The 16,345-nt window shown below is 41.8% G+C and overlaps 1 protein-coding gene across 9 annotated transcripts in view; it reads right to left on the bottom strand.

The window, feature by feature from the left end:
- The window catches only part of PLEKHG7 (pleckstrin homology and RhoGEF domain containing G7), a 105,365-nt gene that overhangs the window by 39,958 nt on the left and 49,062 nt on the right, over nt 1–16,345 (bottom strand). For 7 of the 9 annotated variants that reach the window (XM_021922760.2, XM_021922762.2, XM_021922763.2 and 4 more), the window contains one exon: nt 654–781. In XM_021922760.2, the coding sequence (XP_021778452.2) occupies nt 654–781 (128 nt within the window). Of the gene's footprint in view, nt 1–653; nt 782–7,642; nt 8,631–16,345 lie in introns of those variants that run through there. The other 2 variants (XM_009181419.4, XM_003906949.5) reach the window with 1 other exon arrangement.

Below are 16,345 nucleotides of genomic sequence, written 5' to 3'. Positions count from 1 at the left end.
GGATTCTTTTGTAAAAAGAACCAAACCAGTTTAAAAACCAACAGCATGGAAAATCCTTAAGTCTCCTCTTAGCTCTCAAAGGCTTTGATTTACCTATCCCAAGAATCTTGAAGAAAACACCCTGAAGATCCTAATTGTTCTTTTATTTCACAAATGAGATGAAGATGCAGCTTTATGCCTAAAGCTGCCTCTCTATCAGACACTCATCTGCCACCGCCACCTCTGCCTCCCCATGGTACCACCCTGGTTGGAAGATACCAGTGTGAGGCTGAAGCCCAGGAGTGGGGTGGGAGAGGAACATGACAGCAATAATGGGGAAGCTACTCACCAGCCTGGAGAGGGCACTCTGATCTAAGATGCTGCACCTGTCTTAGGTCTTGGACCTGGGATAAGACATTTGACCGGAAGACATTTTAAGGGAAGAGTCACACCTTATTCATCTCTGTAAATGGAATGCCCAACACCAAGACTGGTACTCAGCTGGTTCCAGTAATTCCAGTAACAGCTGGTGCCTGTTGTCATTGGTGAGGCTGATTCTAACTGGTCAGTGCATCTATTCTACTAATTATTCAATATTTTCAAAATTCCCCCTGGTTATGGCAATATCTGTTCCACAGCGGGCATGGAATGAAAGTATACTGAATGAACAGAACCTGAATTCAGCAGCAGAAGTGGGTGGCATAGGTAATCAGCAGCTCCATCTGACACCAGAAGGTCCCCAGGGAACACCTCAAGTCCAGGTAAGTTCAGCACCACAGAACTCCGCCTGTGCTCGTAGAACCTGTGCTCAAGAGACAAAAGGAAAACCACGCCGAAATATCATCTTACACCACTCGGAATGGCTATTACTAAAAAGTGAAAAACAACAGATGTTGGCATGGTTGTGGAGAAAAGGGATGCTTATACACCATTGGGGGGAATGTGAATTAGTTCAACCTCAAGGGAAAACAGTATGGAGACATTTCAAAGAACTAAAAATAGAACTACCATTCAACCCAACAATCCCACTACTGAGTATCTACCCAAAGGAAAAGAAATCATTGTATAAAAAAGACACCTGTACACATATATTTATTGCAGCACTATTCCCCATAGCAAAGTCATGGAACTGACTTAAGTGTCTATCAATGGTTGATTAGATAAAGAAAATGTGTGTGTGTGTACACCATGGAATGTGATGTGTGTGTGTGTGTGTGTGTGTATATATATATATATATATACACACACACACCCCATAGAATACCATGCAGCCATAAAAAAGGATGAAATCAGCCAGGTGCAGTGGCTCATGCCTGTAATCCAAGCACTTTGGGAGGCTGAGGTGGGCAGATCACCTGAGGTCAGGAGTTCAAGACCAGCCTGACCAACATGGTGAAAACCCGTCTCCACTAAAAAAAATACAAAATTAGCTGGGCGTGGTGGTGCATGCCTGTAATCCCACTACTTGGGAGGCTGAGGCAGGAGAATTGCTTGAACCTGGGAGGCAGAGGTTGCAGTGAGCCAAGATCGCGCCATTGCACTCTAGCCTGGGCAACAAGAGTGAAACTCTGTCTAAAAAACCAAAAACGAAACAAACAAAACAAAACTTGAAATTATTTATTTCCTTTGCAGCAAAATGGATGGAGCTGGAGGCCATTATCCTATGTGAACTAATCCAGATACAAAAAATCAAATATCACATGCTCTCACTTAGAAGTAGGCACTATACAATGGGTACCTATGGACATAAAGATGGAAACAATAGACTCCAAAAGTGGGGAGGGGTGAGGTGGGAGGGAAGTAAGTGTTGCAAAATTAACTACTGGGTACAAAATTCAATATTTGGATTATGGGTATATTAGAAGCCTGATCTCCATGATGCAATATACCCATGGAACAAATATGCACATGTACTCCCTGAATTAAAATATTTTTTTTAAAAGATGCAAGGAGAGATCTTAGAGCTGAGTTAGGCAGGTTCGTAGTTCAGACCACCTCTGTTCATGCAGAATGGCTGCGAGCTGCCTGCTGCCGCTCCGTTAGGAAGGACTGGGAGGCATGGGAGGGCTGTGATGACACAAACGCCCCACACATCTACTCACCACCTCTTCGAGCCTGACTTGCCATTTATGGTTTTGACTAATCCCAAGCAGAAGAGCTCACCTAGACATGTCAACACCAATGCACCCTGCTTGTTCTGACTCGGAAGGATATTAGGAAAAAGACCTCAAACACAGAAGTCTTTGCAAATTATGCAAACTGCCTCAGAAGGCGGCAGGATCCATGGGGGTGATCATGGTACCCCTAATGATCTGAAGCTGGTTGTTTAAAGTCAGCTACTTTTATTTTTCCCAGAGAAAAATAAGAAATATTGTTAGAAAAATTCATCACACAGGACTATCTACCTGCTCCTTTCCCCTGCCCTTCTCCTTTCCCTTGGCCCATTTCATGAAATGTGTCTGTAGGATGTTCACAAAATTAATGGGTGATGTCACAGACATAGTGGGGAACAGTGCCAAAGCCACCAGGCATTTGCTCAGTGATCTCTAAGGAGTAAAACTGGTCAGGCTGGTAAGGGGTCTGTCATGCTGGGGACCTTCCTAATAACATGGAATTATAGGGGCTCACAGTTATCTCATCAGAACTATTCAGATATTTCTTTGGTCTATTCTAAGGGACAGAGATGCAATTTCTTCTGTTTATTGACCAATGTAATCTTTATATTTTCACCAACAAATAGCATATATATGCTACTTTACATAGAAAGAAATTTGTCTTGATTTACCAACAAAAGCATAGCTGTGAATTGCCTGGAAAGTGGAGAGCCCAGGTTTGTCACACCCTTTTGGATGTTATGATTTTGTCTATTGCCATCTAGCACTCTCCCACCCGCAAAGTGGCGGTGCTTGGATCCCTGTTAGTCTCCCTATCCCAGTCCTTCCTCCACTCTTTCCATTTTCCTACCTAGCTGCTGCTCAGGTCCTACCAGGCTCTGCAGCCAAGTTCCGTGCTTCTGACCTTCTATATGAGTGACAGCCTTTCTGCCTGCACTTTCGTCTCTTGCCTCTTAATTGCGCATTCTTGGATCCCATGCCCTCTTTCTTGTCAATATGTCTAATGTTGGAGTGTATCATGCCCTGTTAGGTTCCTCATGCTGCTGATGAAAACCGGTGTATATTAGCATATCCTGTGGAATTAATTATAAATACCCATCCCCAAGTCCCACCGTGGAGATTCTGATTTAGTAGATCTGAAGTGGGCCTCTGTATCTGTATTTTTACCCAGCTCCCTGGATACTCACCACAATTAGAGAACAGTTAATTTTGAGGTTATAAGTAACTTGATATAGGCCTTTCCTACCTTTAGGTTTTGAGTATTATTTCACATTTTCAGCCTTTGGCAAAATCTTTTTCAAATCATTTTACTTATGAATAGTAGAACAAGTTGTTTACGAATTTATAATTAGTGGTCAACTTATATTCCATAATTTTCTACAAAATATATGAAGTAAGGATGCCTCAGACTGTTCACATACACATTGTAGACACAAAAGGAAGTTCATTTTCAGTTATAAAAGGCTGCTTCCTCCAAGAAGTCTGCTATGATATTCAAAGGAAATAATTCATATTTGTGCACTCCTCTGTGTCTCCACCAGATCAGGGCCTCAACATCTTCTGATTGTTGTAACATGGTCACCTTTTACCTTGTTTCTCCACCTTTCTTTTTATCTCCCTTGATTCCATCCTATACACAGTCACTAGGGGACTTATCTACAGGTGAGTTATTTAAAATTTAAGTCTGAACTATCCCTCCCTGGCTTAAGACGCCTCAGGAAATTCTCATCTTATACCAGATAAACACATTTTTAAAGCACACACACAAGCCTTCCATGATCTGGCTCCATTTACCTGCCTGATATTCCTCACTTTGCTATTAGATCTCTGGAAATAGGGAATGCATTGTAATTCCCCATACAAAATCGTATTTCCCAGCTTGGTGCTTTAGCTGGGAATGTTTTATTCCTTCCCTGCCTTCCCCAAGTCTGTCTAACTCCTACTCATACTATGAGATTCAGGCCCATGGATTATCTCTGTTAAGGAGCACAAACGGGAAGTACTTAAGTAACACTAGGCTCGGCTTTATTCAATTGTCTATATTCCCTGGGGTTTTATAATCTGTTTCACCTGCCTTTTCTCTTCTCTTCTATTATTTTTTTTAATTAGGAAACTTTAGGAGAATGTGATCATCCCTGTTACTGTAATAATAGATAATGTGCCAACCCAATGTGCATGCTCTTTCCTTTTCTTGCTATTAAAACCGTGCTTTGTCTGGGATGGTATGTGCTGAGGTCATAGGCTGACCTGCTCTGACTCTCTTGCAGCTAGTGAAGGCCATGTGACCCAAACCTGGCCAATGAGATTTAAATGGAGGCTCAAGCATGTGAATACTAGAAAAAGTTTTTCAAAGGGGACAGATTCAGCTAGCTTCTTCTGTTTACCCCTTGTCCTTTGCCTTCTTGCTGTCCAGAATAGATCTTGAAACCTGAACGTATACCGTAACTCTCGCAAAGACAACAGCAGAATAGAAAAACAGGTGCCTGGGATGTGGTTATGTTACCAAAGACCCACCCTTTCCTTACCTAGGTCATTCTAGTTGGGTTCTGTGACATCCAGGCAAATGCTATCCTTACTGACACAGATCTCTCATACTGGATGAGAGATCTGTGTCATCTTTCAGCATTCTACAAGGATGAAGTCATCTTTCAGCATTCTACACTCCTGTTTGACTTTTTCTCTACTTTATGATTTGGTTTTATAAGAAGATCATTAGGACTATGACTTCTTACAACTTTCCTTTTTTGTTTGCCAACTCAATGTCCATGATAGTTATAAGGATGGAGGGAACTGAATTAGGTGGGAGTTGAGAAAGTTAAAATAATTTGAATGAGAAACATAATTCTACCTTCATCATATTGCATACAGGACATGGGGACTGACACATAATCGATCAGCAGTGTACAAATCCAGCCAGGAAGTTTTACAATAGTCTTCAGAAGGTATTATATAACACAAAATGCTGAGAGCTCAGAAAAAGAAGACCCCTGAAGAGAAATGTCAGAAGCTTCCCCATCAACTGTATAGTTCTCTTGATAAAAATCTAAAAGGCACATAATGGGATTTTAGCATTTAAAGAGGGCAGGGATTGAAAAATTACAATCATTTGAATGAGAAATGTAATCTAGGGGAACTTTTGGGAAAAAATGGACTCTTTTGAGTTTGAACTCTAGACGTTATACACTCTAGTATCATTACATTTGGTAGTTTCCCAAGATTCTATAAACTGCTTTTCTATTTCCCGGAGACCTCAGAAAGCATGTAACTACTATTGGGGTAGAAGGATTTGTCTTCCCTGACCCCTTCTTACATGGCTTATATGTTTCTGTTCCATGCTTCTATAGTTCTCTGGAGTGGCGGTTAAGAATGTGGGGTCAAATTTCATGGATTTTAATCTCAGTAGTGTGACCCTTGGTTGAACAACTTAAGTAACCTCTCCAGTCCTTGCTTTGCCATTTGGGAAATGCAGACAATAATAATATTGTGTGAGGATGGGCTAAATTAATATAAAGCACTTAGATCAGTGTCCAGAACTTGGTAAGCAGCCAATAAACACTATTAGACTGATTATTGAATATATTATAATATCATGTTTTATTTATGTGTCTTTTCCATTAGACTGACACTCCTTAAGTAAAAAAAACATGTCTTATAATCAGTTGTGTTGGTAGGTGCTAATTTAGAACTTAATCCATCGTTGCTGATAAACATGAATGAATCTTCTCTCAAGAAAAGTGTCTTATGCTTTGTAGATTCATGTCTTATTTCCCTTATCACCCTAAGGTCCAGCTCCTGGTCTGAATTCCTCTGTTTAGTAAGGGCTTAATAAACATTTGTTAAGTAAATGGAACAATAACCCAACCCACATATACTCAGAGTGATTGATCATTGCCATTGCCCTACACAAACTCCTGCAGAATGTGTACTCCAAGAATAGCTAGCTGTGTACTGTTCTTTAAACACGCTGTGCACTTCACGCCTCCATGCCTTGGCTCAGGTAGTTCCCATCTGCCTGCCTAGCTGTACTTTGTCTGCCTGAAAAACTTGTATTCATCTTTAAATTCTAGCTTAGACATTCCTCCTCCATAAATCTTTTCTGACCCACTCAGGGAGGGACAATTCTCTCTCTTCCCCTCCCTTTTCTACTCCTACCTTGTCTCTTTATAATAAACACATTGAAAATTCATACTGGATCTTATAAATCACAGAATCTAATCAGTTAGCATAGAATCTGACATAGAACAAGTATTCAGATAAACTTGTTGAATAAATAGACATGTCAACCTATAGATCAAAATACTGACAGTCCTCAAAGGCATTTGTTTTTCCATTCTGGAACATAAATGAATAATTATATGCATATACAAAAGCAGAATACAGTTTGAGTGCTCACCCTCCCCCAATTAAAAGTGGTTGGTTGCGTTACCCCTATCCATTTTGCTCTTGTCCGGGATACCTTCTGACATCATGCATCCATTGGGGGCACAAAGGTCAAATTTGGAGTTGAATTTGCACATAGGGAGCAGGGAGAAGACAATCGGCTTATGAATGGCTTGATCCATGACCTTGACTTTTTGCCTTGGTGTTCAAAACCCACGAATGCTAATTCTGGAAAGGTGAATATGCCCCTGGAAGGGCATAACAAAATTTCTGTGGCATGAAATATATTTTGTTCATCAAAAGACAGCATGAATTAATAAAAATATCAAGAAGCACCACTGTAGCCATTCAGAGACCTAGGAAAGCAATCAGAGCATCTGCACCAGTAACATGAAGAGACATGGATTGGTGCGGAAAATGTGCCTCGATGTCGGGTCCATGCCTGGCAGTGGACTGGATTTCTGGGCACTCTAGAAAAGACCCGGGTCTGTGCCAGCTGGGGTTGCTCAGATCGTGGGATGAATGAAATTAACTCATATAGCTGTATTGAGTTCAGCGTGACTTTGAATTTAGGTCTCATGGTGGGTGGAGTGTGATCCAAACTGGTATCTTCTTTTTGGCTGTTTTAAATATTAGGGTTGTTTTTGAATAAACGTGGCATTCATGCAGGATTAATGTCTCCAATTCTGGATTGATCATCCACTGGAAGCAATCATTGTAGTGAATTCAGAATTTTCATCCCCCTCCCCAAAACAAAGTGGTGTCTGTGTGGGGTAGGGGTGCCCGGTGTGAAGAGGACGGGGGAGGATATTTTTAGAGACTGGATTTCCTCCCAGGAGGACTAAGCTGGTGAATAAACTAATAATAAATGCAAACTATTTGGGGTGTGGCTGGCAACCCATTGTCACCGTTTAAGTACAGTATAACTCCATGCCACCCTTTAATTATTTAGAAAAACACAACTAAACAAATATCCTTGATAAATGCTTTTTGTTGTTGTTGTTTTATGCTTGGTTATTCTTTGCTTCAGGACAAGCTTTGGAACCCCGAGGTATAACTGGGTGTCTGACCCAGACTTTGCAGCTCTCTAGGGCAGGACACTCCTCCACTGGCTTTCCCCACCCCCACCCACCATGTAGAAACCCCAATACAGTCACTCTTTCACTAACCCTGAGTTGCGTTGCCCCAAGCTGGTCAGATCCGAAGGGACTAGTCCCATGGCTGCTGGAATAATCTCGTCTCCCTTCTGGTACCAGAACGTCTCCTTATTCTATGCTCTGCTGAAGATCTGAAGGTCTATGGCGTAGGCTGAGAACGCAACAATTCAGAGCATCCCGGGAATTCCCCCCACCCCACTGCTGAGCAGGCCGTGCGCCCATGCGCCAGCACTCAACAATGAGGCGGCTCTCACGTGCTGGTGCCAGAAATGTCTCTGGCTGCTGGAAATGGGTCCCCCAGAAGACCTCAAATGTCTACATTTTGTAAGCAATAGACTGATCTTGGTGAATGTTATTCTAATTTAAAATCAGCTGGCATTTACTAAGAACTGATTCTTCTTAGACACTTTGTTAAGTGCTTTACATGCATTATCATATTGATTCTCACAAGCACCCTATGTAGTGGAAATTACTGTTCTCATTTTAGACCAGAGGAAACTGAGGCTTAGAGGGATGCATAAGGAACTTACCTAAGGTCGCACTGTTGTAGTGAATGACAGAGCCCGAATTAGAAATTCAATTATGCAGGTCTGACTCCAAAAAGACTTGTAAATGGGAAGAAGAGAAAAAGAGACTACCATTTTAAAGCACAACAAAATTTTAAAAATGGTGTGATGATGCTTACTACTTTAGGAAAAAGAATGGGGTATAGTGGTTTGAATGGTGATCCCCCCAAAATGGTATGTCCGCATCCTAACCTCTGGAATATGTGCATATGGCCTTATTTGTAAAAAGGGTCTTAGCAGATATGATTAAATTAAGGATCTAGAGATGAGATTATTCTGGATTGTCTGAGTGGGCCCTAAATCCAATGATAAACGTCCTTATAAAAGACAGTTAAGAGGCCAGGCTCAGTGGCTCATGCCTGTAATCCCAGCACTTTGGGAGGCCGAGGCGGGCAGATCACCTGAAGTCAGGAGTTCGAGACCAGCGGCCAAGATGGTGAGATCCTGTCTCTACTAAAAATACAAAAAATTAGCTGGGCATGGCGGTGCACGCCTGTAGTCCCAGCTACTTGGGAGACTGGGGGAGGAGAATCGCTTGAACCTGAGAGGTGGAGGTTGCAGTGAGCTGAGATTACACCACTGCACTCCAGCCTGGGCAACAGGGCGAGACTCCGTCTCAAAAAAAAAAAAAAAAAAAAGACACTAAGAGAAGAGACACAGCAAAGAGAGAAGGGTATGTGAAGATGGACAGAGGCAGAGATTAAAGTGAGGTAGCCACAAGCCAAGGAACACCTGCATGAAAAAGCAAGTGAAAAGTCCTCCCTTAGAGCCTTCAGGGGAAGTATGGCTCTGCCCAGACTGTGATCTCAGCCTTCTGGTTTCCAGAATGGAAAGAGGATAAATGTCTGTTGTTTTAAGTCACCTGATTTATGGTAATTTATCATAGCAGCCACAGGGACAGTCCCACTGAGTGGCAAGGGCACCCAACTTAGGACCTGGATTCCCAACTGTGACCTTGGCCTGTCGCTTCCCTTGGCCGCCAGTTCCTTATGTGGAAAGCAAGTGTGCTGCGTGAGGCTGCCTGCATCTTGAATGCTCTAGTGTGAGATCCAGGAGCATCATTCTCCTTCTATCCGTCTGTGGCCGGTGGGTGCGGACAGTAATTGTGTGGTGACCTTTATCTTGGCAGAAATGTTTGAAGATGATTAATTCAAAGTTCCCCTTTTAGAAATATGACTAATAGATCATTTACATTTTTAAAAGATTCCTTCTGTGCAGCAGACTTAAACCAAGGACTACTAGCCTTTAATTGTCAGGTGCAAATTTTAAGAAAAAATAATAACCAAGGCTAGAGAATATGGTAAGTACAACTGCCCTTTAGTGATATGTGTGTCTTAAAAGAATAAAAATCTTACTGAAGGCACTGCAACTTGGATAAAGCATAGTCTTATCTTTTCCTTTGCTACGAATGTTGCCCAGTGATTGTTGTTTTTTAATCAGGCAGCCTTCTCAGGCCCTATTCATCAGAAACTGTAGTCCTTGGCTGGTAGTAAGAGTTCACGGTAAATGTAGTCTTTTTCAGCAGGCAGCTTTTCAGCAATTGTGTGACTAGAAAAAGTAGGTATTCCATTTTAAGAATCATAATGTTTTACCCTATGCAAGAAATATAGCGCAATTTGGAATGCTTGCTTATAACTATGGGTTGATTACACAGGAAGAACAAATTAAGCATCAGTAAAAAACTTTTTCTAAAAATCTCTTTTAAAAATAATCAAAAGAGAAATGACAACTCTACTGCCAATTATTGAACTACAGCTCTCTTGGTTAAATCTGGGATATATTTTTCCATTATGAGTCTCAAAAATTGTTGGGAATGCACTTTTGTATGTTTGACTATGGTTTCCAATTCAACTTTCTATCAAAGTATTCCATTTGTTGGAAATGCAAATGAGAAGCAGATAGGATGAGGAACTTCTAGTTTACTGCCTAGAATCTGGTACCGTGATGGTTATTTCTCATAAATGTGGAGTGAACAAATGGAAGACTTGTACCCTATACATCAGTTTGAACACAGAACAGAGATGCCTCTTAAGAGTCTCATCAGTGTGTGAGAAATGCCATGTACTGTGACTGTGGGGTCAAATCGGTAATATTTTTTTGAGCACACGTGTTCAGAGCACCATGGTAACTGCTGGTAACTGCGCAGAAATCTCACCACCTTTCTAGGTTACTGTTTTTTATGGAAAACAGTCAACATACTCCCTTGTGGGATTAAGCAATACTTGTACAAATCCCCACAAACCCAAAGTACACTCAGAGACAAGCACAAAACAACCAGGAAGATCGAGGAGGTCGAAAGGAGATGGAGGGAGTCAAATAAATAGTTGGAGGAGAAAACACAAAACAAAAGGGGACCATATAATTTTCCCTAAAAGGCATGTCCAAACCCAACTACCAATCAATTTCCTTTTTCTTTTCTTTTTCTTTCCTTAAACATTTATTGGACACCTACTAAGTGCCAGGCAGTGTTCTAGGTACCAGGGATAAGGCAATAAGCAAAACAGATGAAAATCCCACTTTCCTGGAACTTACATTCTATTAGGTTGGTGCAAATGTAATTGTAGTTTTTGCCGCAATTAAAAGTAATGGCAAAACCCGGAATTACTTTTGCGCCCAACTAATAGATGAGCTGATGCTGGTGGAAGAATGGCACGTGGTTCCCCTTGCACCATGCCCATGTCAGGAAACCTCCCCAAGGCTGCAGTCTTCTCTTTTGAGTAATGAGCAGTACACTGCCTATTAGTCTCTGAATCCTGTCCAACAAGCCTTAAAGCCCCAAAGAAGACGACAGAGTCTTCTCCTCTAGTATGTTCTACAGTTAACAGACAGTGCTAGGGACATAAAGGGTTTTAAATAAAAGCATGTGGGGTATAATATTGTATTGTATTGAACCTAAAGGTCAGATACATTACATTTGATGTGCCTGATGTTAGAATATTTAGCTCTGGGGTTAGAAAATTGTAGAGAGAATAAGTCAATGACTTATATGTGGGAGGTGCTGAATGAATGGTTTCTCTAAAAATAACCATAGCTACTCTTTGAGTTATATCATTTAACCAGTTACAAAGAAAGACCTGTGAGAGGAACACTACAGGTGTGCATTGCTTAATGATGGGGATATGTTCTGAGAAATGCATCCTCAGGCAATTTTGTCATTGTGTGAACATCACAGAGTGAACTTACACAAACCTCGATGGTGTGTAGCCTACTGCACACCTAGGCTGTAAGGTGTCAGCAGTGGTTCCCAGGCTACAAACCTGTACATCATGTTATGGTACTGAATAATGTAGGCAGCAGTAACACAATGGGAAGTATTTGTGTATTTAAACGTAGACTAGGTAGAGCAAAACTATGTTATTATAATCTTACAGGACCACTGTTGCACATGAGGCCCATTATGTTAATGCAGTGCGTGACTGTATTTGTATCTCCACTTCATGGATAAAACCTTCAAAGTTTCGAGTGGTTAAGGAAATTGTGCAAGATCTTGTTGCCACAGAGAAGTGGAGATAGGATTTAAAATCAGGGAGTTTGACTCCAGTGGACTTTAACTCCAGGTCCTGCTGCCCCCTAATGGTAACCCCAGATGGATTTGACTTTGGGGGAAGTTTTACCGGCATTTAATACTTTCGTTTGTTCGTTTTTTTCCTCAAGACACACTTTCAAGTATCTCATCATTTGGCTTTCATGCTAATGTTGCCCCAGTGGCTAATATGGATATATTTAGCTTTTCTCCTACTTTCTATGTGAGCATCGGAAGGTTAGTCTATACTCTTATAGAAATGTCACATGTACGTTTCTCTTCTCACTTTCAGGGCTGACCTGAAAATTAGGTAAGATGGACAGCTTCCTATCAATACAAAATGTAAGGGATGCTAGGAATGTTTCCCTATCCACAAAATCATCTCCCTCACTTGCTTCTGATGTTTAAAATTTCCACCAGCACAGCTTCACTGCTTGGCTTCAAGCTGTCTTTTGTGAAAATGCAAATGCAATGGGCATAGATAAGTGGCACTGTAATCAAAGAAGCCTGCCAACCTGCCTGACTTCCTTCTTCCATTTATCTTTTTGGAAGTAGACTCTTTCTGGGTACCGGATGCTAGAGGTTTAGAGATAAATAAGAAGCAGTCTCTGCTCTCAGGAAGGTTTTGATTCTCGGGGGCAGATGAATGTAAAAGAAACACAATATAGTGTTTTAGAAATTATGATGGAGACATTTATAAGATGCGGGGAAACCCAAAAGGGAGAAATGTACTGGCTGTACTTGGAAAGATGAGAGTATATGTCCCTTAAGCCTAAATTCCCTCCCACTTGCATAAGAATGAATTGTGAAGATTTTTTTCCAGGGGCCATATTCTAGTGATAAGAGGGGAAGGTTTGAAGTAAGCATGAGTTCACTTAACTATTACAGAGTGAGAGAAGGAATGGCAGGAAGAACGAGTTCACAAAGCAAAACCTGAGAGCAAGGATTTACCAGTTAGCCGATTTCACAACTATGAGTATATTGGGCACTTACCACTTACACATTGTCAGGTTACATGTTAAAACACTATAATACCTATAATCCCAGCACTTTGGGAGGCCAGGGAGGGCAGACAACTTGAGGTGAGGAGTTGAAGGCCAACCTGGCCAACATGACGAAATCCTGTCTCTACTAAAAACACAAAAATTAGCCAGGTGTGGTGGTGCACACCTGTAATCCCATCTACTTGGGAGGCTGAGACAAGAGAATAACTTGAACCCAGGAGGCAGAGATTGCAGTGAGCTGAGATTGTGTCACTACACTCTAGCATGAGTGACAGAGCAAGACTCTGTTTCAAAAACAAAACAAAACAAAAAATCCAAAACCACTATTGTAGAAGAATCAGTATTTTTGAAAAAGGTTTTATATCTATTCTGCAAGACAAAAAATTTTGCTGTGATTGGAAGCCAGAGGCAAGCATTTCTTAATTGTATAGGCCAGGGATCAGCACACATTTTCTATAAAGGGCCAGATAGTAAACATTTTAGGCTTTGTGGGCCATGCAGTCTCTGTTGCAACTCTGCCATTACAGTGCTAAAACAGTCCCAGGCAATGTACAAATGAGTGGGCGTTGGTGTGTTCCAATAAAGCTTTATTAACAGAAACAGGTTATGGGCTGAATTTTGGCCATGGGCCATCGTTTGCTAAATCCTAGTTTAGACCATTTGATAGGCCTATTATTATTATTATTATTATTATTATTTTTAGGTAAGAACCCTCGCTCTTAGATAGACAGTGGGGCCTCATGCAGAGCTCTTCACTCTTCACCTAACATTATATGACCACGCAGCCTGGCAAGCAACTGTTCAAGGAAGTGGGCTCTTTGAACAAATGGCTGCTGCAGAAAAGACTGCAGAGACACGTGGAAGAAGAGAAGAGGGAGTGAAGAGAGACGGATTGGGGATCTGTCTGGGTTTGTTTATTTATTTTTTTTAGTTCTTGTTTGTTAGTAGTAATGTAAGACTCTTGTGATGGTTAATACTGAGTGTCAACTTGATTGGATTGAAGGATGCAAAGTATTGATCCTGGGTGTGTCTGCGAGGGTGTTGGCACAGGACAGGATATTAACATTTGAGTCAGTGGGTGGAGGAAGGCAGACCCACCCTTAATCTGGGCGGGCACCATCTAATCAGCTCCCAGCAAATATAAAGCAGGCAGAAAAATGTGAAGATTTGAGATTGGCCTAGCCTCCCAGCCTCTGTCTTTCTCCCGTACTGGATGCTTCCTGCCCTCGAACATCGGACTCCAAGTTCTTCAGCTTTGGAACTCTGACTGGCTCTCCTTGCTCCTCAGCCGGCAGACAGCCTATTGTGGGACCTCATGATCATGTGAGTTACTACTTAAGAAACTCTCTATCTACTATCTGTCTATCTGTCTATCTATCTATCTATCTATCTATCTATCTATCTATCTATACCATTAGTTCTGTTCCTCTAGGGAACTCTGACTAATATGGATTTTGGTACAAGGAGTGGTTCTAGAGGAACAGAGTATTAAGGATGGAGTTCTTTTGTTGGTTTTGGGGCTTCTGGAGTTGGCTGCTTCATATGATTAGATCCAAAAATGCTGAGGACTCTACTTCTAATAGTATGGAGAACACTGATAATCCTTGGCGTGAACCGTTTAGAGAGTTGTGCAACATAAATGCATTTGACACTCCTGATTCACTGCTTGTGAGAGGCAAATTTAGTGACTCTATACATAATACCTTTGACCATATGTGGAGAACTGAGGAACATAATGAAGCTGGTTGGTTGCTCCTAAGTTCAGTGGACAAAGTGTTGAGAGAAAATGATAAACTCGGGGATTCTAACTCCTGGCTTCAGAAGCAGATACTAAGCCTCAAATGTGCTAAGATTGCCCTGAGTGAGAGTCTTATCTCCTGTAGAGAAAGAGCTGAAATTGTGGAAAAATAGACAAAGCTCTTATTATGCGAGTGGCTGACTTGCAATGAAAGGTGCATGCATAGTCTCGCCAGGTGTCCACTGTTAAATTGAGGGCATTGACTGGAAAAGAATGGGACCCTGTAACTTGGAATGGGGATGTGTGGGAGGACCCCGATGAAGCTGGGGACAGAGTTTGTAAACTCTGACGAAACTTTTTTGCCCAGCTTCCCCATCCCCAGTAGTGGCAACATCCCCACCCTGACCCATGCTGCCATCAGTCTTTCTACCTTTGTCTGGGGAGATAAACCCTGCACTGCCTGAGGCAATAGTGATGGCCTTCCTTGAGGCAGTTGGCAGGCAAGATAACGTTGATTCTCCTCAGGAGCCTCCCGCAACAACCTTTTTTGCCTCTAGACCTGTAACTGGACTAAAGTCCCGGCAGGCCCTAGAGGTGAGGTTGAGAGTGTGACTCATGAGGAGGGATCCTACACTTGAAAATAACTACTTGAGTTTTCTAATTTATATAAACAGAAATCTGGAGAACGGGCATGGGAATGGATATTAAGGGTGTGGGATAATGGTGGAAGGAACACAGAGTTGAATCAGGCTGAATTTATTGATTTGGGCCCACTAAATAGGGACTCTGCATTTAATGTTTCAGCTTGGTGAGTTAAACATGGGTCTAAAAGTTTAATTTCTTGGTTAGCTAAACTATGGATTAACAGATGGCCCACTGTGAGTGAGCTGGAAATGCCTGATCTCCCTTAGTTTAATGCAGAGGAAGGGATCCAAAGGCTTAGGGAGATTGGGATGGTGGAGTGGATTAGTCACTTTAGACCTACTCATCCCAGCCGAGAGGGTCAGAAGATATCCCCTTGACCAATGCCTTGTGAAATAGATTTGTGAGAGTAGGACCTCCATCTTTGAAGAGCCCTGTAATTGTCCTTCTCTGTATGTCAGATCTAACGGTGGGAACCACAGTCATTCAACTACAAAATTTAAATACAGTGGGAATAATTGGATCCCAAGGTGGCAGAGGCCAAGTGGCGGCACTCAACCATCAAAGGCAAGGTGAGCATAGCTACCATAATGGACAGAAGAGGCAAAGCAGCAATCAGAACAGACTGACTCCTGTAGGGCTCTGGCATTGGCTAATTAATTACAGTGCTCCTGGAATTGAAATTGATAGGAAGCCTACTACATTCCTACCTAATTTTTATAAGCAGAAAACTTCTAGGTTGAATGGACAAGACTAACTTGAATTATAAAAACAGAGAATCATGTTTTTATCATGATTCAAGTGATAAAACATCATGGCTCATGTCTCAATCAATTTCCAGAGACGTGAGCCAGTTTACAAACCCAGAACCCCTTGAATAAAGGGGAGGCCAGGTCTTCTTGAGGAAGGACCCCACTACATTACCGACAACTTATGTAGTGAATCTTTTTTTGATAGGGAGTCTTGCTTTGCCATCCAGGCTGGAGTGCAGTGGCACAATCTCAGCTCACTATGCAGTGAATCTTTCTCCCATCCTTCCCTAAGGAGACCTCTGGCTTTTTACCAAGGTAACTGTGTAATGGGGAAAGGTAAATGATCAGACATTTTGGGGACTACTAGACACTGGCTTTGAGCTGGGGTTGATTCCAGGGAACCCAAAACATCATTATAGTCCTCCGGTTAAAGTAGGGACTTATGGAGGTCAGGCAATTAATGGAGTTTTAGCTCAGGTCCAACTTACAG

This window comes from Papio anubis, chromosome 9, assembly GCF_008728515.1.
Source record: "Papio anubis isolate 15944 chromosome 9, Panubis1.0, whole genome shotgun sequence".
In the NCBI taxonomy this organism is placed as follows: Eukaryota; Metazoa; Chordata; class Mammalia; order Primates; family Cercopithecidae; genus Papio; species Papio anubis.
This window is presented reverse-complemented; position numbering and strand designations above follow the sequence as displayed.